The sequence below is a fragment of the Balearica regulorum genome, chromosome 3 (assembly GCF_011004875.1).
Source record: "Balearica regulorum gibbericeps isolate bBalReg1 chromosome 3, bBalReg1.pri, whole genome shotgun sequence".
Lineage (NCBI taxonomy): Eukaryota > Metazoa > Chordata > Aves > Gruiformes > Gruidae > Balearica > Balearica regulorum.
Window position 1 is genome coordinate 51,289,839 of NC_046186.1, and position 23,112 is coordinate 51,312,950.

The window sequence follows — 23,112 nt, forward strand, 5'->3', positions numbered from 1 at the left end:
AGGCAATAAAAATATCTTTTAAACAACCTGGGCCAGCTTTTACATCACCTTGCCTTTGTTCCATTCCCAAATGCCTTAATATGACGCTTACAGCTTTGTCTGTCCCGGTATCACCTCTCTTTGCTTCCACATCGAAGAGAAGTTGCTGTTCCTGCTTCTTAAGATTACTCTCAGGTGACCTCCCTTTAAAATTTATAACCCTATATAAATCCATAGCAACAATTTCTCGGCTGTTCCAGCACTTGGGGCTATCGATCGGCTGCAATGTGCTCGCTGTGCTGTGGTTAACCAGGTCCATCCCCCTTGGTTCACCCCAAGCAAAGGAGAGAGAAGAACCATCGCTCGGTGCAGTTCCCCGTCAAGCTGGGTTTCTCAAGAGCTGCTTGCTCGCTTCCTCCTTCACATAGATGGTTTCCATCTTTCTGCAAGCTCCTTTATGCCGTGACCCGATAGAGGTTGTTTCTAACTTTTGAAAATATTCCTTTGTAGAGTTACAGTGGAAAACTTTATGTTTTATATTATTCTTCTTCTGGTTTTAATTATTACGGTCTGCATATAAAGTACTTGGAGTTGATGCAGGCAGTGTGACCAGTGGATCCGCAGAGCCTGAGAGCCTTTTCCTTGCTTGTTCGTGCCTCTTTCGCCATTGCTGAGTTGGTTTTGTTTCTTTTTCTTTTTCTTTCTACAAATATGACAGCTGCCTTATGCTAATGTCCTTCGTAACTACAGCAGAGGAAGAAAGCCTGACACAAACCCTAATTCTTCCGTGCAACCTCTCAAGAGCATTGAGAGCGAGCAAGGGAGGAGAACTTGGTTTGGGTGAAATTTCTCTGTAAAACCCCCTGAGACAGCGACCACTGTGGGTGTGCTGCCAGAGCAGGAGGAGGTATTGAGTCATGTTTCACAGGTGTCTGTCTCGGCCAAAGCGTGATTCAGTTTTTTTCATAAATGACTGGGGTGATGGAGCAGGGAGAACCCTCACTCCGAGTGCAGCTGTCAGGCAGCTGGGAGGGGCTGCACTTACCTTGGAGGACTGACTTGGTGTTCAACACAGTCTGATCAAGGCTGAAAGAGAATCTGGAAAAAAAAAAAAAAAGAGATAGTCTACTGGGGCAAGCGCAACTCCTGAGCGAGAAAATCAGCAGTGTAAATCCAGGGTGGGGAGTGACCAGCCATGTAGCAAACTGCACATGGAGGACTATCAGGAGCCGAGCTTGGTCAACAGCATCGCCTCACCATTTGTGAAGGCTCAGGGGAACTCCTCCAGTATGTGAAAGCTGCTGTAAAAGTGAAAGGAAATCTTATGCATCCAATATCCATGGTTTGTAGAACAAGGAATGATGGACTTAAATGACAGCAAGGAAGAGTGAGGCTTGACACTGGAAAATTGCCAGAAATAATGGAGCACTGGAACAGTCTGTGTAGGGAGGTCGTGGGGACCTCCTTCACTGGAAACCTCTCACAGCAAGTCACAAACATCCACCAGGAACAGCACAGGGAGAGCGAGTCTCTCCAGGCAGAGCGACAGGTTGAATAAACTCGTGAGGTCTCTTCCAGTGCTATTTTTCCATGTCACTGTTAGAGTCCCATACACTTCTTTAATTTGCTGTTTCCAAATACTTAGGTAGCAGGTGCTCAGATACTACAGATGCTACAGTGCTCTACCTTCTGTTTAGACCAGACTTCGTGATTACTTTGTTACATATTGCTGGCCTCCTAGGGCCAGCAATTCACCTCCCAATTCATAGTGTCTAGACACCAGAATGGAGCCTGTACGAGAAGAATTGTTTATGAATAAATACAGCAGGCTTTTCCCCAAAAAATATTTCCTGCAGAGTGTCAGCATCTTCTTAATCAAGCATGGAACTCTGAGTTTGCCTGTGTGTATACACACACACACACACACACACACACACGCATCTTTTTAAATCAAGTTTCCCTTGGTTGGACTTCTTTGCGTGCAAGCCCATTGCTAGGAGGGAGTGCTGCAAATCATCCCCTCATGGCAGGAGGTGCTTTGGGACATTTCCTATAACGAGTACTCCCAGCTGACCTCCAAGCTGTTATAGAGAAATGACTGAAGTCATCTGAGGACAGCTGTGCCTGCAGATACAAGCTGAAGGGCTCTTCTTTGAGCCACTGTGCAAAAAGATTAGGGAGTAAACCTTCCCTTCCACCTTCTCTCTTTAGGTAAAGCTGGGTTTGGAAACCGGTGACAAAAAAAAAAATAATGGTCTGAGAAAAATGCCCCAAGTAAAGTGATTTCCATGGAGGTGTTCTTTATTCCAAGGTTTCTACAACTGATGGGAGGGAAGGGTTATTGAAGCACTGTGAGCTCCTAGGACCCGACTGCCGGCCCCTGTTCATCACCGCTGCTCTGAGCCCTTCCCATCGGTAGGGTGCAAGCAGCCGCTCACCAGGAGGAGCAAAGGGCCTCCAGCAAGCAGGGGCCCCCGCGAGTGAAAACAGTAAGGAGTGGAAGAAAATCTCCTTGAGATGCTCAGGTCTGTTGTACGTGCTCTGTAGCAACTGGCATAGCACTACAGAGACTGCAAATTAAATCACGGTGATGTAGATGAACAAACGGGGTCAAATTCTAGTCCATGTCATTAGGACACAGCCATTAATTTTAATTAATGGTAATTGTAACATAATGGTGTCTGACAGCAGAATTAAGGTAGGTGTGCACGTGTATATGTGCACACGTCAGTGTCTGCCACCTCAGAGGACAGACCTTATGGCTTTGACAGAAAGGTCAGGGTAGGAGGGATCTTAAGGAATCACCTGGTTCTCCTGCTCAGGCCATTCAGGGAACCTATGGAAACTAGCAGAAAATAATGCCATCCCTCTGACAAACTTTGGCCAAGTTTTGCTATGAGAAAACCAGAGTAAAGCAAAGAGTCTTCGTGAAGGTTGGTCCCCAAAATTGCCAAACAACTCAACCAACTTGTGCAGCTGGTGAATACAAAGCAAATAAGGGAATCGATATGTAATAATGTAGCAGATAACAAGCTGATGAGTGAAAAGCTGCGTGTGTTCATACGGGATAGATCACATCGGACAAAATCAATAGCTGCTTTTGTCAAAGCTATAGGGTTGGTGACGACAGTAGATATTTATCTAAATTATAGTAACTTTCGACAAAGAACCTTGTAGAAAACCTGGGGGGAGACAATCTGTTCAGATGCTCATGCTGCTGAGTTTGAATTAGTCAAACTTTGTTAGTTATAAAAAAGACAAGCATGCGATTTTCTGGGACCTCTGAGGGATGCTGGCAGGATGCATTTTGAATAAGGATAAGGGGCCAGATGCCGGCCAGCACCCATAGACCTGCGTGGTGCTCTGATCACCCCCTCAGAAACCCTACTCATTCAGTACCCTAAAAAACTGTTGAGTGAAAGCCTTTCTGCGGCTTTAGAAGATCCGTGTTACAGAGCAATTTCACTACGACTGGTGTCACTTGGGCGTAGCTTTCCAAGTATGTGAGAGCCCCAGGACCATCCCATGGACAAAATGCGTAGAGATGCAGGAACCGAATGAAGGAGGAAAAGGCAGAAGGCTCCTTGGGCAGTGGAAAAGGTACGAGGTGGGTCATGGAGACACTTGTTTCTGGGGCAGGCAGGGCAGAGTGTGGCAGCAAGTGCCTGCTCAGAGGTGGCTGTCACCCAGAAAGGACATTTCTGCCCTGGATGTGGCTGGGTATAAGATTCACAGCACTGGGATTGCTGCAGAACTCCAAGTCCTACATCCTCAGCAGAGAGTAGATTGGCCAAGTCCCTCGTACACGGTCCTTCTCCATGGCCAGGGTTTGGGTTAGGGTTATGGACTTGACTCATTGGTCTTTCATTTTTGGCAGTGCATATCTGTAACGACTCTGTTTGCACTATCTCTGCTGCGAATACCCAGCGTTACTGGTAACCAGCTTTAAAACAGTCATAGCAAAGCACGCAGCCATCATGTGTGATCAACTGCCAAATTAATATATTGCCCTTGTTGATATATTCCCAGAGCATTTACTTTTCTGTGAACATGAGATTAATAAAGACATTTAGCACAACCATGTGATTGCAGTAAGTGTTCATACTGGTTTATGGCTGGCTCTTTGTGTTGGTTTTGCCTGGAAGGGAAGGAGAGGGGAAACGCTTACAGCATTTTCTTTCCGCGCTATTAAAAATGTTCATGTTAGAAAGGTATGTGACACAGGAATATATGCAGTTATCAGTGATAGTAAAACTCTAATCTACAGATAACCGGCCAAAAGAAAACTAGCAACATAATTGGCCTGATTTATTGCAGCCTGTCAAAGGAAAATCTGCGCTTAAACAAGCTGCTGAAATCACAGGCACCGATACCTCAATATCCGGTCGCTGATAAAGGTACGGCTGCTGCTGTTTGCATGCAAACGTTTATGAGAAAGGATCAGTTATTTCATTTAAAGGGACTCAGGGGGCTGTTTGCCTTGCCAGCAATGTTTATTTCTGAGCAGGATAGCCTCTTGGCTGAAGCCACGCTGCCTCACGCTGCCGCTCAACCCTGCCGTGGGCTTCAGATCCGGGACACCACCAAGCCTGGGTGGACGTTGGTGTTAGAGCACTTGTTCCATTGGGGTATCTGGTCCCACATCAGGGAGATGTTTAGCCGGGCCGGTTGCACACATGAAGCTACCAGGGGCTTACAACCAGGGCTCTGGGCTTGAGGCTTGGGGCTTCAACCGAGAGGAGCAACCCTGGATGCTTTTGCTCGAGGGTGAATCCATCCCCAGACGCACGGAGCAGCGGTGCCAGAGCCGTGCCAGGGAGGCTGCTCGGGGAGCCTCGGCGCCAGCCGGGCCGGCAGTGACACACCTCTGCAGCAGCAAGTACCACGGGGGCTTTGCTGCAAGCCTGAGGCCACGGTACGGCTGGGTGAGTAAAGCCCCGCGCAGCAGGGCCATGACACAATGAATTCACAGAGACATGACTGGCAATTATGTTACTTGCCAGGTACAAGTGAAAGTTAATGAGACGGAAATCCCATCTTTAGGTATTTATAAAAGACGATACCAACCTATTAGGAATTAAACCTTACTTAATGCCCCTGTGCTTCATCTGTGCTGTGAAGACCACAGCTTTCTGGCAGGTAAGAGCCTCTGCAGAAACACCATTTCAGTGCAGAGGAATGAGCGTGCATCAGCAGAGCAGCGTGTATAAACCGTGCTCTGCTCATCCTTAGGGAACAGCTCGCTTATTCTACAGCACGTGCTTTTTGCCATTTCCGAATGGGCTAGTTTATTTGGTGATTAGCACTTGGGCAAATTCCCAGTGCCTTTTCCTGCACCTGAGGGCTGTGCTGCTGCTCTGCTGGGACCAGCAGCCCTACAATCAGTTTAAACCAGTTTACATCAAGGTAAACTCTGTCTCTGCTGCTCTTCTGCATTTAAATGCTGGCACCATTCTGCCTGGCTTCCTGTACCTGAATCCTAGAGAGTAACGGTGCTGGGCTACGTCTACGAAAAGGGCCACGGTCGTTTTTCACGCAGGCCTTTGGAAATGTCCCTTTCTGAGATAACCGGAAGGGAGGGATTTCTCACCTGCTCTGGGGGCTCTCACAGGACTCTTGTGGGGCTTGTTCCCCCATCCTGGGGCGAGCAGGAGGCTGAGGAGCGAGCCCCACCACAGCCCCATGCTGGGGGTGTCCAGCCCCCCGTCCCCTCGAGCATCCCGCAGGTGACACACGTGTCCCGGGAGCCCTCTCCTTCGGTGCCTGTCCTCGCTGGGGCTGGGGTGACCAGCGCCGCTCGGGTGAGACCCTGGGATGCTGCTCCGGTTGCTGCGGGCGGTTTGCTGCCTTTTGGCTACCTCTATTATCTCCTTCCCATCTCTCTAAAAAAAAATTAAATAAATAAAAAGAAAAAGGGAAAGAAAAGAAGGGGAGAGCTAAAAATAGTAACAAGTGGTAAGTGGAAAGTATGAGATGCCAAACGTGGGCCTTGACAGGAGAAGCAAAAGTAATAAAAATTGCTTCTTTTCTGGTGAAAAGAGCCCTTCAGGCCTGCCGGGGAGCGGCTGTGCCCGGCCCGGGCTCCGCAAGGCGGGGAAATGCTGCCACCTCCCGATCCCCATCTCCAGCCGCTGCGGCGGCTGCTCCGGGCAAGATTTTTGGGGCGGTGCTTGAGGTTTTGGGGTTTGTTTGGTGCATGTGAAACACCAGCGTCACCCAAATGGTTTTTAGCACGGGCTGAAGTGGTTTCTGGTTAGCCCCGGGGGAAGCCAGCTCAGTGATAAAGCAAAACCGTGCACGCCGTCTCCTGGCACCAACGGCACAGAAATTATAAATAATTTGCATTCTGCTAATTTGCGGTAGTTGATCAAACACTATCTGATGGTAGGTGTGAGTGAAACAACAGGTGCAGACAGGGAAGAAGCAGCCTTTGCCTAGCAAACAGCCAAAAGGAAAACAGCTCTCTTTTAATTATGTTTATTTCATTATTATTACATTTTAATTATTATTCTTGCTCTGAAGGAAGGTAGAGAAATAAGGCGGTAAATCTGGGGATTAACAGCTCTTACTGGTCAGCACAAAGTGGCATGTATAGTTCTTCTAAAGGCTTATGAACTGCAAAGGGAGACGGACGAGTTCAGAAATCCAGGGGGTGGCCATCCCGCACAGGCGGATAAAAGTCCTGCCGGCAGGAACGGGGACCACGTCTGAAGACCCCATCCCAGGAGCGGGGCTACTCATTGCAGCGAGTAGGGTGCAGGGTCAGGGCATTTCATCTGCTGGGGCACTCGGGAACAGCCAAGGGCCAATTTTGCATCCGGGAGGAGGATCTCTACTAGCGAGGGCGATAACATGGACCGGAGGAACAGCATCGCCCCACGGTTGGGCTGGGGGAGCCGTCATGGCTAGTACAGACCAAGGGGACAGGGTGCTTTTCTGGGGGCTCCCCTGAGGGTGCTGGGGGTGCCAACCCTCCACCCCAGAGCCTGGACCTGGCCCTGCGCCATGCCACAGTGGGGACAGTGCTCACACGGGCTGCAAGTGCCGCTCCGGGCCACCCCTGATGGTTTCGGTGGGTGCTGCTCACCCCCGTTCCTCTGCGCTGCCTTCCCCAGGGACACGGGCAGGCAGGGCTGGCGCAGAGGGCTGGCGTTCGTGCTGGTAGTGACAGCGCTTTCCCGCTCTCTCCCTCTCATCTATTAGATAAAGGGCTCGCAGCTGGAAGATCCCAGCTGCAGACAAATGCACAGAGCCGCTTCGGAGGGCCCAGCCGCCGGCCGCGCTTCTGAGCCTGCTCCGACATGGGGCGACATTTTTGGATTGCAAACCCCAGCAATCCACTTGTCACTTAAGAGGGTGTAGATACGTATTTTAAGAATAAATGCAGCATGCAGTCAGCACGCTGCCTGGGCACAACAGAGATGGCCACGCTTCCCAGCCAGGCAGGGAGGCAGCCAGGGGCAGGGGGAGCACGGCCCCGCTCCCCATCTCTCCGTTACAGAGAGAGCAGGGGCTGAAATTTTGCTCCAGCAATGCTAAGAAGAATATATATGATCAAAAAGCCTATTTCATCTCTGGGGCTTGTGAGTCTGCTGAAGGTTTGCTGTAGGAAATAAGAGGAGAAGAGCTGTTTTGGAAAGGCTTGAATGGCTGAGAAATGGCAGCGATGCACCACTCTATTTTTGGATAGCTTTCTGTCAAAAGCGGTTTGTGGTTTGCTAACCAGCTTCTGATGTTTTAAAGCATGGTGCTAGTTAAAACTGAAGACTTGCAAGGGCCTTTTTGTTGCACTTAATTGGAAGCAGTGTTTTTAGGGGCATTTTGAGCACAAATTAATCAATACAGCCACTTACCTCCATCTGCCAAACAGGGGTGAAAGCAGAAAAGGGCTAGACTGGGGAGGCTGTGAGCTGGAGGAGCAAGGAGCCACCTTACCTTCACGTGACCCCACTTGTGCTCACAGGTGTTTTATCGGGGCCAGCCCCTGCTGTGGCCCCAGTCAAAGCAGCCAGAGGTGCAGGTGAGGGCTGCAGGCATGGGGATGTGAACTGGGTGCTGAAGAGCAGCACAGAAGTGGCAGCAGGCAGCGATGGATGCGAGCGTGGCTTGCTGCCGGCTCCTTCCCACCACCATCCCGGTCTGTGCAGAGCTCTGCCTCCTTTCATGTAATCAGCAAATTAGGTTCTGTAATTTACCTTACAAACAAGACGCTCATACGCTAACTCCTCTTTTTTTTTTTGAGAGAGGTTTAGCAAGCAAACAGTAGGAGACCAAAGAATTAAAGCCATAGAGTAATCTGCATATAATCAGTAATTACCATGAATCAAGCCCTCCTTCAGTTCAGCTGGTTATTATTTCCCTGATAATGTAATTCTCTGCGCTGACAAAACTAGGAAATGCTTATTTTCACCAGAATGGCAAATAATTTCCTGCTGTGAATATAATACTGTATAAAGCAGTTTAGTGACCACATAAATCTAGCTAATGAAATTTATGTAGAGTATAAGGACTATTAAAACTGGGGGAAAAAATGCAAAAGTAACTGCTCCCATGCATGTCAGGAGGCTATTTTGCCCGCAGACTTCTGTTAAACACCTCCTTATAGCTGTCACTGACCGTGCCAACACTGGGAGTCGATGTGGATGGTGGCAGGGTGCTCCAGCAGGATTTTTGTTTAGCCTGAACGTGGGGTGACAGCCACGTGCGCCTGCAGCCCTGTGAGCCCCTTCGGTTTGCCCCTGTGGGACCTACTCAGGCCCCAAGGCAGAGGGCACCACGGGCACCGCTGGTGCAGGGCCTTGGCCCCGCTGCTCCCAAAAATGTCTCCTGGTTGCAGGGGGCATGAAGTCAGCCTTGCCACGGCTGTGGGAGCTGGGCTGGCTGTACCCCACGCTTGCAGGGTCCTCCAGAGACCCTCACCGCCCGGGATTTTGCAAGCTGCAGAGAGGTGGCAAGTCAGCGGAAGGTCTCAAAACCCAAAGAGGCATCCAAGCCTGGTCTGAAAATCCCTGGGATGTAGGGTGGTAACTTTTCCATGTGACCTTAGAGATCTCCATCAGCGAGATCTACAGAGAGTGACCTGCAGGAGCTGCCTGGGAAGTCCAGATATATTCAGGCTGTCCCTGCGGTGACAACAACCAAGGGCTGAGTCGCTGCTTTCTACCTCTGATTCATCCGAAGATGAATCATCTGCCCTGAAGCTCCTCCCGGCAGGCGCTGGGGCACAGCGGTCGTGCAGAGAACAAAGTATACAGAAGCAAAGGAGTTATCCTAATGTTTTCTTCTAATTAATCACCACTGAATCACTGGCAGGAATCCCGCTGGCCAGCAAACGATGCTGGCCCGTGGGCAACACCTGTCCCACTTGGGAGCATTGGTAAGGTCTTTGCACTTTTAAAACCCAGAAGACACAGCCCTCTGCACGAGGGCAGCCCCCAGACTGGGCTCCTTGACGGCCCCCCGCATCCCTCCACGTGTCGGCCGCATGTCCTGCTGGCGATGCTTGCAAACTGGTTTTGGCGTTTGCCAAAATGCAATCGAGAAAACTCAGCCTACGCCGTTTGCTTGGCAGGAAAGGGCAGTGCTAAAGCTAACACAGAATCACAGAATTACAGATTCTGGGTCTCATGCCGACACCAGGGCTGTGCGCTGCTTTCTCCTGAGGTTAGAAATCTCAGGCAGTTTGCTGGAGTTATTTCTGGCTGGTACTGAAGTGCAAAATCAAGCTGCGATAATACACCACTGAGCTTGGATGCTTGCTCCACGGGAGTGATGCAGGGGGGCCCCAAGAAGTCCTGTTCTGGGATTTTAAAATTGTGGTGAAGAAAATGCCTTGCAGAGGAGTGGAAGTGCTAAAACACAGTATAAAATCACACTGAAGGGAGGTAATTTTTGAAGCTTTTCTTAGAGTGATGCTGCCGTGAAGCTGTGTTAAAATGACATGGGTTTTCTAATAACACTCTGCCATTAAAGGCATTAAAATGGGATGGGTGGAAAATGGAAACAACACGTGTGTTGTCAACATTTCGGCTATCCTGTGTCTGACAGTGAAGCTATTGAACCATCAGAGAAAGAAGCATAAGGAGGGGAGTATTCAGCCCCGTTTGGTGAGAGGTGCTTGATACCTGCTCCGATCTGTGCCCAGACATTTCCAACTGCCAAAAGGAAGACAGTTGGAGGAAGTGCCCAGAGCTTGCAAATACTCTAAAAATAAGAGTTTTGAAGAAATGGACAGATGCAATTTTCTTTAGAGGCTGTTGCTGATGCTGCTGTCAGGGGCTGCTGGCAGTCGGGGGACGCAAGCGATGACTAATGGGGCAGAGCCCATTCCCGAGGCAAAAGGGTCAGCGGCAGGGAAACGATGTCTGCTCGTGGCGTGGCAGGGACCAAAGAAAAAAGCACGGGCTGCGCAGTATTGGCTTTGTCGCTCCAGCAGGAACAGGATGGGGTGCGCAGCTCCAGCCTCGCGGGGTCTGCTCCATACCCCAGTGCGAATGTCCCAGGGCTTGCCCATGTGTCCTCTTCCAGCAGCAGCTGGGATAGGGATAGGGTTCCTGTCCCCCACCTGCCCCTCCGCAGCTGCCTGGTGCTGTGCTGCCAGACCTTCATTGAGCTCTCAGAGCCGACAGCCAAGTTGCTCGCAGGAGAGCTCCCTGGATGCGGGCTGTCAAAACGAGCTGGGCTGCCAGGAACCTGCTTTTTAAGCACTGAAACCTACCCCAGCTCGTTACGGTTGGAGCGCTGTCCCAAGCAGCCCAAGGGGCAGATGGGGGGGCACTAAGGTCTACCGAGGGCTGGTGAAGTACTCGAGGAGCAGCAGGGAATCAGTAAGGTCCATCCCAGCTGCAGCCACAAAGGGTGTGTGAAACATCGCTCACAGGCAGGCTGCCGCCCCCGAGAATTGTTCAAGTGTGAAAAGCAGTCAGGAGTGGATAGGAGAGGGAAAAAAATGGCTGAGTGGCTCCAAAAAGGGAGACCGCTATTGCTGCCCCTGGTCTCTGGTTGTGAGTCCTCTCCTGGTGTTTAACATTCCCACCTGCAAAGGAGAATGAGAGAGAGTAGAACTCTCCCCCTCTACCCTGTAGCTGAGGAGGCAGAGCAGACACTTGATGGAGCTCGAGTTGAATTTCCGTCAGATCTTTTGCTGATGCCGAGGTCTGCATCAGCAAGGCAGCAAGGCTTTGCCTCGGGGTCTCCTCTTGGAACTGCTCTAGCTTGTCCAAATGCCGGGTTTTGGGGCTTTGACTGCTACGGGTACACTGCCTCGAGCTAGTAACTTTGCAGAGAGCTGCACCTGGCTGTCGGGCAGAGGGCTCTGCACCACGCTCCAAAGCTGGTGTTGACCCCCTGCTCCCCGTGGTGATCCATGGGCTGGGGAGACTGAGATGTGGCAGCCCACTACAGCGCCCGCCTTTCTGCCTGCATCCTCGGAGCAGGCCCAGGGCTCACGGCCACCAGGTAAAGCAAGGGGGGACGCGCTTCAGGGGTGGCAGCTGCATCCAAGCCGAGATGGTCCCAGCATCGTGGAGAATGCCCATGGCAGCGAAACCGGGGCCGTCGGTACCTGTTTGCACACTCGGGTCCCCCGGCACCTTTTGCAGCCGACTCTGCATTAGTCTGTGCGCTCATCAGTCGGGCGGTGGTATGTCAGCATCCACCTGAATGCTGAGGAGTGCACCCCTGTGCCACACGCGGGAAAGGATGATTTTATCAACTAAAGGTCTGTTTAAAATGCCTCCTGCTTGTTTAATCCCAATTTAATGAGGGATTACATGATCCCTTAATGCTATGCAGTATTTAATGGTTGCTGTTCACACAGTAACACAATAAGAAGCAGAATTATGCCTCATTATTTTTGTTTCTTCAGCACTTGCTCTCTTCCAAGTAGCTATTTACTTTTAGTCTATGATGGCTATGTCATTGTTACCACTTACTCTTTTCAGAAAAGCCCCGAGTGACCAATTTTGCACCTCCCTAGTCTTCTGCTCCTGTTCTGCCACCACCTTTTGTTTCTTTGTTCCGTGCCTTTTATTTTTTTCCCCATTTTGCAGTAGAAGTAGATCATTTTTAACTGTCCCAGAGTACAGTTCAAGAAAGGCATGAAGCTGAACAAAGGTTTCTCTTCACTTATATTGAACGTTACTGACACGTTATTTCTGTGGCAGACTTTGAGTCTTTGATTTTAACCAGCTGCTGTAAATGTACAGAAGTAAACAACAGAATCTATAAACAGTTCAATACAGAAGACTTGATTCAGCACCTTACAAGACAAGGCAATCAATAATCTATTACACATCTAATCATGGGCATGAATAGCCCAGCAGCCCTCAGCACAGCGTTCCACCAAATGAGAAGGGCAGTGGGAGACCGCAGTAAGAGGGACACAAATCATCGAGACTGCAAATGCAAATGCTTGGAGTAGATCTATAAATGCAAATATTTAAATTCAACAATCACCTCTCACTACTAGTGAATCCCACTATTGCTATCTGGAGACTAGTTGCTATGGCAGAAAGCTGTAGCAATGGCAGAAGGCCAAGAATCCTGCCTTTGAAATGTTAACTGAATTTAACTCTTGACTTTTCTCAGACAAGGTTCATTACTTCGTGTGACTGTGTCGTATTAAACGTGTGCTTCGTCTGCCCTGGGTACCGGTTTGGAAGGGATATTATTAATCACCGGGACAGCGGAGCAGGTTAATAACAACCATTTGTCAATAAGCATTTTTTTTATACATTCAAGTCCAATATGTGATAGCTGCAGTCAGGTAAGGGCCTTTTTTCTTTCATTTTTTTTCTTTTTTTTTTTTTTGTTTGTAACCCATCTCCTTGCTTTAGGCAAGTTATACCCAGCTGACAGTGCCTGGATGCACTCAGAGCATACTTACAGTCAGTGCAGGTGTGCTGATGAGGAGATCCTCTACTTTGAACAGCCACAGCCTGGGCACAGATACGCTCTGCTCCATTTAAGTGACAATGTCGGCTGCCGGCTATAATATCCACCAGGAGTTCAGAGACTTCAGCAAGGAACAGGTATAAACATCAGCTGAAAAGTAATTTTGTGAAGGGCAGAACTACCCACACATGGAGTTTAAGCACAAGCTCTTCTTCCAGCTGTCTAAAGGGTAGACCTGGCTCCCTGCTTAAAGGGTAGCTGCAGGTGTGCATACTGCACCTCGGCTGGAAGCTACCAATCCTTTTCAGATGTGTAAATGAGATCTCTCACATTTAGTTACCAGGCCAGATTTGGCAATTTAGGATTACTGAGATCCAAGGAAACACCTAGATTAAACATTACCAAATATTCATGCAGTGGTGCTTCTGACATCTTTTCTTTAAGAGGAGCTATCAAGGACACGCGTGTTGAAAGTTAACCGAGAATGGCAGAATAAACCAGATGGCGTTACTGGGAAGACAACTATCGAAGAGAACAGCATATAGAGGAGAACTGCATCCCTAGTTATAAAGATGCAGATTCACAAATTGCGACAAGGATGTTTCTCTCCTGCAAACACAACAAAAGGCATTACTGTTGCAGTGGGAAAAGTTTTGAGTGTAGTAGGCTATGTACAAAATTATAGTTGCAGCTGAGATGGTGACAGTAAAGTTGGAAGAGCTGCTGACTCCAGTGTGTACCTCTGGAGTTTTGCCCAGTCCCAAGTGTAGGTTAATTACCACATCCCTCTCTAAATTGTTCTGTAGCCTGTAGAACATTTCACATTCCACCTTCAGAAATCTCATTCTGACTTTTCAACACTTGTTTTCCTCTATTATACAATTCCATCTTCCAGGAACGAGTTCACAAGGTAGAGTGCTCTTGCAACTCTCACGCTTCCCTTCTTAACAGGCTTTTGACTACGTGCTGAGACTTGAAGGAGCTATTCCAGAGAAGGGAAACACAAGAGCTCTGCGCAACATGCAGTACACTGCCAGATAGCACTTAAAAAACGACTTTGCAATATCACCCCTGTTCTTTGTCATCTTTCATTAACTAGGATTTTGACTGCGGCATCTCCCCTTCTCAAGATACATTGATGGTAAAGAATTTTTTTTTTAAAACCCCAACCCTAGATCATGTAAGCCACAAACTCCCAATTTTGCATTTTTTTTTTTTTTAAATAATGGATCAGAGTAAGATTTCAGCTTTTTTTGTACATATGCATATAGATCTCATTTGATGAATCATGTTTTCTTGTTTAATATGGGTCCTTAGATCAAGTGCAGAATATTTATTGTAACTTTGTAGACCACAGATTCAATCTTTGAAATCCAAGGATCCCTCACGTATACCAGTGAAAAGCAAGCTTCACTGAAAAAGCAACAACCAGGAACATTTAAAATGAACCATTTATTAAATCAAACTGTTATTTTAACAGTTACATAAGTTACACAGCATGTTTAAGTCAAAAGATTTCACAAGGAAAAAAATTTAAACTTTTATTACGCAGGCAAAAATAGTACCACACAATATGTACCTGGCAGGGAAGAAGGGAAGGGGAATCTCTAAACATTCAAATAAGGCCATAATTATTTAAAAACAACAATAAAACAATAATAAACCCCCCAAAAGATCCATTTTCCTTTCAGTGTGTTCAGTGCTGCTAACTCTATGTACTTTTAGCGTACAGATGTAATCAAGGCAGTGATATCTTGAGAGCTAGGTTCAATGTTTTAAAACACTATCAGAAGTGGAATAAGGCTCATTAGTACATACAGCTGCCCTTGGAATGTCAATCTCAGTTGCCTTCATTAACTTAAAATTCACAAAGTGCACAGTTAAGATATGCCAAAAAATTGAAACTGCTACTCTACCAACAGCTGCCCATGCTTAATACTTAGTGGTCTATTGGAAGAAAGGATGTTCTTTCAAAAAAGATGTGTAAGAAAAGCCACTGTAAAACATTTAGTTTCAAAGATGCACTAGGAGCTTTTTGTAAACTGAAAAGTAGAAAAACATGGATTAATTATGTCAAGAAAAGAATACAAAAAACACTAGAAATGACCATCAAACTTTCAAAGAACAAGCACCACAATGGACATTAGCATTCAATTTTGCAGTGTACAGCAATGTAGTAATTTTACTCTAACCAATCCACTTCATCAAATTCTGAATCATCCTCTGAATCACTGTATTCCACAGCAATGCGACGAGAGAGTATAGTAGCAACATCATTCTCAATACGCTCATGCTTAGCTTCTTGTTCACGCTGCTCTTCAACTTTGCGTAGCTGAATACCTAAGGACACCAAATCACAGATGTGTTATTCTCCTCCTTTATCACAATACAAAGTATTTAGCTCATGATTCAAAAAACGCTTTGCAAGCAAAACCAAAGGCTGAGGAGATAGTCCTCCTCAGACAGAAGTTCTCTGTCAAGTTTTTAAAGAGAGGAATGTCAGAATTGCAATGGCAAACCAGATCATCAGTCCTTCTATTATAAATATCCTGCTTCCCATTTCCCATTAAAAAGACACCTGCATTTTTAGTACCCCTGCAAGTGGTTAAGCCATTTTACTATTTGCATTTCCAAACAATTTTTATATTCTCTCTTCACGGTCTCAATTAAAAGTTACAGCGATTTGAGTATCCTAACAAGATTTCTTGTAACTCAGTTTTGATCATGCAGTGATCTGTTTTGGGATAATGTAATACTTAAAGATCAAATACAAAGGAGAAATAACACACACCGATAGTATGAGAAAATTAAATCCAGTAATTGAGTTAAAAACATGACACAGATTATACATTTTGGTTTTATACTCACCACATCACAGACTGACACAGTCCAAATACGACCTACATCCTGTATGTAATACTCTCTGTTGTCAACTGAGAGGTAACACAAGCACAGGTCCTTAGTGGAGTTTAAGCTGTGGTAACTTGAGCCTTTGCTCCTTGTGCAAGACTTGGTCAAAAGCATTTTCAGGAATCACCTAAATTATACCAGCAGCCTCTCCTTTATTAAGCTCTTTGCTGACATTCTCTACTAATGTTCATGCATCGCTGTTGTACTCATCTGCTGTTGATACTTCTTCAGAGTCAGTGACGTTCTCAATTCATGAGCATATAGATGCTTTAAAAATATTTTGAGTTAGTATTATAGCCTATCTACTGATATTACAGTACCATACAGATTCTGTACTGTATTGTAGTTGCAGGGGAAAAACATAAAAGAATGTAGTACTTGAAACATCCAACTACTCAAAGATACCACAGAGTCAAACAGCAGCACTCACAGTGCAGTGGGGATTTTTCTGGCCGTAGGCACGTAAGCTGAAACGTGCAGCTTGTACATACAGCTCCTTGACAGATCATGAGGAAAGCATTGCCCCATGCCTCTGCCATTCACTTGCGCTCTGCCAGCGGGGCACCTTGCAACGGAAAGGCTGCTCCACTACTGCGCTGAGACTTGTCAAGAGTAGATACTTAACAGCTTTAAGTCTTAAGCAACAATTTCTGAATGTCATATACATGTTGTTGTAATACACTGATATATGACCAAAAATTCCAATGCCAATTGATCTGTTCTGCTTTTATCTAACACTTGGTGAAAGACAACATTTGTGTCTTCTACACAATCTGAGGTTATCAGAAATAGCTACATTTTCACGTAAACAGAAATGAAGAGATAATCTCCACAGATCATCTATGAACACGTGTACTGTTTTTTTTAAATCTAACTTCCACAGAGAACCAGTTTTGCCATCCAAACTAAACATCTGATAAGCGCAATTGCAAATTGCAATAAATCTGTCTACTTGGCAAGACATTCACTGTAGAGAATAGAAAGCAAAAACAGACTTAAGATGCATGCCTCTAAACTAACTTCTTACACATGTGAATTATTCCATCTCTCAAAGCTAATGCATATTTAAGCAAGTTTCTGAGACCGTTCTTTTTGCCCCTTAATGGCCATACATTACCTTTCCGTATTGCTTCCAGCAGAACGCTTCTAGCATCACTGATTACAGGGAGAGTCGAAGGATGGCGTTTGGGTTCGGGAGCAGGAATCACTTGGGACGGTGGAGATGGAGGCATTAGGGGGGCATGAGGGCCAGGGACAATGGTTGTGGGAGGAGGGTGCAGAACAGGGGGAGGGTGAGAAAGGGCTGCAACTGTGACAGGAGAGGAGGGTCGAATGCCAGGAGGAGGCAAGGGAGGAGGTGGGGGTGGTGGAGGAAGTCCCTGTACTTCAGCTTGAGGAGGAACTGGGTGAACGGGTACAGCTTCGCACACCTGGGCGGCTCTAGTGACGGGAGGAGAGGGTTGTGCTAGGGGAGGAGCAATTGGAGGTGGAGCTGGATGTAGGACTCCAGGAGCTATCTGGAGAGGAGCTGGTGGAGGTGGCACAGCTGGAGCCTGCAGAGCAGCTGTGGGAGGGGGTGGGGGTGGTGGGACCGGGGGTGGAGGAGTGGAAGTCATTGCAGCTCTTAATGATGAAGTTGACAAAGCAGATGGAAGAGGTGGTGGCGGTGGAGGAGGAGGAGTGGGGCTCACAAACACTGGTGTTCTGCCTGTTGCTGGTGATTGAGGACGATTTTCTACCAAGCCAGTAGTAGAACTGAAATATCCAATAACAGGACAAAGTCAGTAGAGCTGAAGAGTGGGAAAAAAAATAGTAATGGATTCATTTCTGCAACTTAAGAATATTGAATGCTAGGCATTAAAGAGCATTATGTACTATGATGATTTCAAGGTACACATACCTCATATGCAAGAATATTAGATATACATATCTAATTCTCAGTATGGAGTATGCATCAGTCTTCCAATAGACCTTTACCCAAATTCAGCTATTAACGAAGTTTATGCTCTTATACAAACCTGCATCTTTACCAAAGATGTCCTATATAGTATAATTCTCCCCTTCCATCCCTAAGTAAATCCAAATTATTTTTCTGAAGTAAGGGAACTAGCAGTTGATTAACTGCTTCGATTCACAGAACTTCAAAACCAAACCAAAACAGTACAAGCAATGAGGATGAGTTACATTTAAAATACATATTTAAGGTTAGATGACAGGGTGAGTGAGGATAATATCAAAGGTCATCAATTCTATGTACAGAGAGGTACAGCATTTGCAATGCTAGATACTCATTATAGTGCAATGAATAGGTGAATTGAAAAAACCAAAAGGGAACAGTACAATCACTTTCCTGAGAGACCACTAGAGGATTTCTTTCAGCTGTCGTGGAAAATTAATCTAACGAGTTATGCATTTCTGTGTATAATCTCCTGAACAGTAAAAAGACATTCTTTTCAAGAGACTAACATCTTGCTGATGTAACAACTGTGTCTGAATTAACTGTCCTCTATTCCAAGTTGTATGTATCTGATCATAAAGTTAAGATTTTGAGGATAAAACAACAGGGGAGTGACAAGCAGAGCCTCACTCTAGAAAATGCTCTAAGTATCTATCCAGTTCTGGAAAGGCATAGAGAAATAGAAAAGAAAAACACTTGAGGGAAGAAAAAAAAAAAAAAGAAAGCAGTTGCAATTTAGCAAATGTGATGAATATATAGCTTTGACAGCTGTCTTACTGCGCTATCCTCTTCCTTTCATGTAGGTTGAAACACAGCTCAGCAGTACAAATTTCAGATTTCCAAATTTGCAAAATTCCAAAGCTAAAGCCTGAGATTCCAACTTCTTTCACAGAAATATTTTCCGTACAGTTTTTTGTCTTGCCATTCAACTCAGAAAGCGACATAGTTGCAATACTAATGGCAAGGTGAGGCCTGTCTCCACAATGACACCCCTACAGGGTTTAGATTCTGACCTTTCTCTCCAACTCCTGCATGGCCCTGCAGTTGCAGACGTGTCAGGGCCGTGGACTGACACAGCTCCTAGGATGTGTGTACTGCCTGGGCTGCATGGAAATAATAAAATGGACTAGTAGGGGGATGGTGGAAAACTAAAACTCTCCAATAAATCTGCATGTGGCTTGACCACTTCATACCTAACACAAGGAGGCACAGGTTTCACATCTCCTGCTCCATGCATTGGAGGTGGCGGTGGTGGTTCATGTGGTCTGACCAACACTCGCTCCTCGGCTCTGTTCAGAAGTTCAGACATCTGGCTATAAGGCAATGCAGAAAGCGAATATGATCCATCCATGTGGTCCACATATGCTTGAGATCTGTAGGAAGAATCCATTATTGTAGACCTAATGCTTTGTAGCTACACAACAGATATAAGGAAGATAATCTAAATATCTACTATTGAGTAGTAGCAGTAAATAAAGATAACTATGGCTTAAAATGATTCAGCTTCCTTGTTAATGACAACTTTAGAAGATAAGAAGTGAAAAACGATCCAACATAAGCTTTAGTAAAAGTTTTAGCACCCTCAGCTAATGTCCTGCACTTCAGTCTGATTTCTGAATTCAAGTATCTTCTCTGCACCTATGTTGCACATTGTACTTCATGGCTTTTTAATAAGTTATCTCACTTTCCATGCCACTGCTTCTAGCAGCTCAAGGGTTTAATGTTTCTGACAGGTATATCAGACAATTTCTACAGTATGTGTGCGATCTTAGTGTTCATTAGTCACGTTATTTTGAGTTAACTAAATGTAGCAATACAATCAGAAATACACATATACCAGAGTGTATTATGAAACAGACGTTATAGCTGGTAATCGTTTCCGCTCCTCAGTCCCTACATATATGCAACCATATTATTTTATACCATTCATGAAACATCCATCAATGCTAGAACAGTAGAATTTACAACTGAATAATTTAGCTGAACTTCTGTCAGAGGATCTATATTCCAATAGAAAGAATCCATTATTTTAGACCTAATGCTTTGTAGCTACACAACAGATATAAGGAAGATAATCTAAATATTTACTATTGAGTAGTAGTAGTAAATAAAGATAACTACGGCTTACAATGATTCACCCTCCTTGTTAATGACAACTTTAGAAACACCTTAAGGACCTGATCAGTTAGGAAATTTTCATTAACTACTCAATTAAAGATTTAAAAAAAATTCTCCATTAAATTCAGAGAAAATGTGTTTGCAGAACACTTTCCAACAAGTAAAGCAGTACTCTACATCTTCCACATATAGTCACCACTGTAGTATCTAACCTATTAAATTCTTCAGGGGATGAAATCTTACTCTGTTATTCAAAAGCACGGTGCTGTTCTGTATCTGAAGGACATGCTCCGCACATGTAGTGCTCCCAAGCACTACAGCATTATTCATAATTGCATTGCTAGTACTGATATAATCAAGGTTTAGGCCAGGGTCCTGGATACAAAGGGAGTCCTGCAACAAAAGTGTGTCTAATGTGGAATCTGATGTACAACACAGCAGAAGGACAGCAGGAAAGCAGATGTTTCTGCCAATGACTTGACACAGCAGTTTACAAAGATAAGATACTATAAAATCGTTCCCAGAAAAATGCTAATCACCGTAACTTGAGTTGTATCCCACTGACTGAAATGCACTGAGACCATTTTTACTTTCTAAATTTAGAGAGTTAGATTTTCTGCAAACAGGTTTTTCCATTTTTCACACAGAAAATACTATGTTCTAGAGTTGTTCTAATTATCCACAGGCACTATTAAGTTAGCTTTGTAAGGCCTTACAAAGCTAAACAAAATACACTCTTATGGTGCTTTTGGCCAGTGAAGGCTAGGGAAAAAATGTAACTGTTTTTGGAGGACAAGGAATGCTTTTTAATTAATGAAAAAGCCCAAACAACCAACTCCCCAAAAGCACACCACCAAAACTCCTGATATTAGCTGTCAGCCCTCTTTCCTATCAGAAGTTTCTCAGCTGGTTTTGCACAAACACCAGAAGCATAAACACAGCAAGTTTTACCATGTGAAATGCTACTTTTAGCCACCAGCAAATACATGCTGTGAAATGAGAATCGACAGGTTAGATTTTGTAATAGACTATAACCAGAAACATCAATCAAATCTTGGATTTGCTCAGGAGTAAAGAGAAGCTCAGTGGTCTCATCTGAGTTCCAAGTGGACGTTTGTTCACATCACACCCGCCATATAGTCTTGGCAGTGTCTGCTGAAGAAAAATCAAGAGACCGGAATAATAGGCATTTTGTAGGTCAAGACTGGAATGTACTGACACACCTGGGTGCAAACTTGCAACAGTGACACTACACCTTCTTCAAGTTGCAGAAGATAACACATCCTCAAAGGTACAATGAATTCCAAGGATACACACTACTCTTAAAAATAACAAGATAATACGTATTCCTTTAAGGACACACTGCCTAAGTATTTTAAAACTGAGTTTGGATTGAGCTAAATCAATGATGCCCAGTGCACTTCAAGCGTAACAGTGGCATCTCATTATTTACAATTTCTCAAGCATGTTCACTATGTAGTATGAATATCTGTTCTTAATAGAGAATAGAAAAAAGTAAAAAGAAACCTTGATTCAAAATGTGAAGCTGGGCCATTAGCAACTTCAATGTGCTTATGTAAGAGGTTAGCATCATCTTCCGCGAGCTCTGGACCTTGGGCTAACTTCTGCCACTCTCTCCGTCTGTCGTGAGGTGCCCTCGGCACTTTTTCTGGTTCATGAGGGCGATCTAGATTTTTCTGCTGTAGGAGAGTTGTGCAAACAAAACTGACAACTAAGACAATGTTTTTTAATTAGTTGCATTTAAACATCAGCCACAAAATAACGAAAAACAATTCCAATTCAAATGCAAGAAAAATTTACTTTCAGTCTAAATGAAATACGTAAACCAAAAAGACTTATGAGGGGCAAACTTCAGTCTAGTGGATAATTAGCTGAGTAACACAGAGAAAAATAACTGTATCAGTAGCTCTTTAAGTCTGAAATGAAATTATGAATCTGACACTTATATTTACTATCTCTATGCATGAAATATACACAATAATGGTGAAACAAAGGTAGCATTACCTTTGCAAACATGTTTGTTTAATTTTAAGAAAATATAAATAGTGCTCTCTTCCTACTAATTTCTTTCTAGTTTAAACAAATCTATTAGAATATGTCATTCAAGCTTTTTCACCTGTAAGATTATCAGAATTTTGTATTACAAAAGAGTGTTCCAGTGAAATTCTTTATTTTTGCTGTATTCCTCCTTTTTGAGCCACTGCTAGAAGACTTACAAGTTTTGGCAAACTTGCTGTTAGTTACATTAAGAGAGCATGAAAGCTCTAGGCCATTCTATTATTATCATTATTACTATTATTATTATTAAATATTTATTTGTTCAAGTTGATGGAATTGAATGAATACAAGTAGTTTTAGTTGAATGAAGATGACTCTGTAAAGTGTGGATTGTTATTAATTGCATAACCAAAGAAGTACCATATCTGCAAGTAAACGCTTTCCAGGAAAAAAACAACCAGAAGCGCTATAAAGCTAACATATATACCTTCTGCTTCCTCTTTTCTTTTCTTTTGTCCTCTGTGTCCTGCAACATTTTTTCCTTCCACAGATCAAAGAAGTATGAAGGATTGGTATAAAACTTCAAACCTTCTTTTCCATCATCCCTGAAATACAGTAACGGAAACAGGGCATACTATTTATTTATTTGGCAACGCATGAATCCAAACATTAAGGCAAAGGAAAGGTATATTAAAGAATACCTGGTATCTCAGACCCTTAAATATTTTACTGAAGAACATTAAAAAGATGAACCTTGACCTCCTGTACCATCATTCTTCACTATTTCCTTGTATTCAAGGTTCTGATTTAGAAAAGTAACTTTAACGCAAACTGTAGATTTAAAAAAACCCCCTAAAAACCCACCAAAACCCAAAGAGTACCACAAATCAGAGAAATCCCATTCCAATGACTTAAATCTTGCTCTTAAAATAATGAGGAAATTTGTGTGGCTGCTCATGTTCAACTACTGATTCAAATTGACTTTGGGACAGCAAACATTCATTTCCATTAAAGACCTTTCTTTCTACACACTTAACTGCTTATTTTCTTCACATCCAAGAGCATTACATAGTTTAATAAACACAGATAATAAAAATGGCTTTTTCTTAACATTGTTACACTGGGGTAAAATTTGAGCAAAGCAGAGTAAAGTTTTAACGTTTATAATGTCTTCTGCTGCCTGTATTCCTCCAGCAGCTTCACAGTTTTCTAGCGTGGCTCCTTAAATATTCAAG

General features: G+C 44.7%; 1 protein-coding gene across 12 annotated transcripts in view; it reads right to left on the reverse strand.

Moving 5' to 3' along the window:
- Window positions 1–14,310: 14,310 nt before the first annotated feature.
- WASF1 (WASP family member 1) overlaps window positions 14,311–23,112 on the reverse strand; it is a 103,911-nt gene continuing 95,109 nt past the window's right edge. For 10 of the 12 annotated variants that reach the window (XM_075747877.1, XM_075747886.1, XM_075747887.1 and 7 more), the window contains 5 exons: window positions 22,365–22,482; window positions 21,386–21,558; window positions 18,934–19,113; window positions 16,901–17,538; window positions 14,311–15,213 (listed from right to left, as the gene is read on the reverse strand). In XM_075747877.1, coding sequence (XP_075603992.1) covers window positions 15,056–15,213; window positions 16,901–17,538; window positions 18,934–19,113; window positions 21,386–21,558; window positions 22,365–22,482 — 1,267 coding nt within the window. In that variant the 3' untranslated portion in view covers window positions 14,311–15,055. The remainder of the gene's footprint in view (window positions 15,214–16,900; window positions 17,539–18,933; window positions 19,114–21,385; window positions 21,559–22,364; window positions 22,483–23,112) is intronic. The other 2 variants (XM_075747883.1, XM_075747884.1) reach the window with 1 other exon arrangement.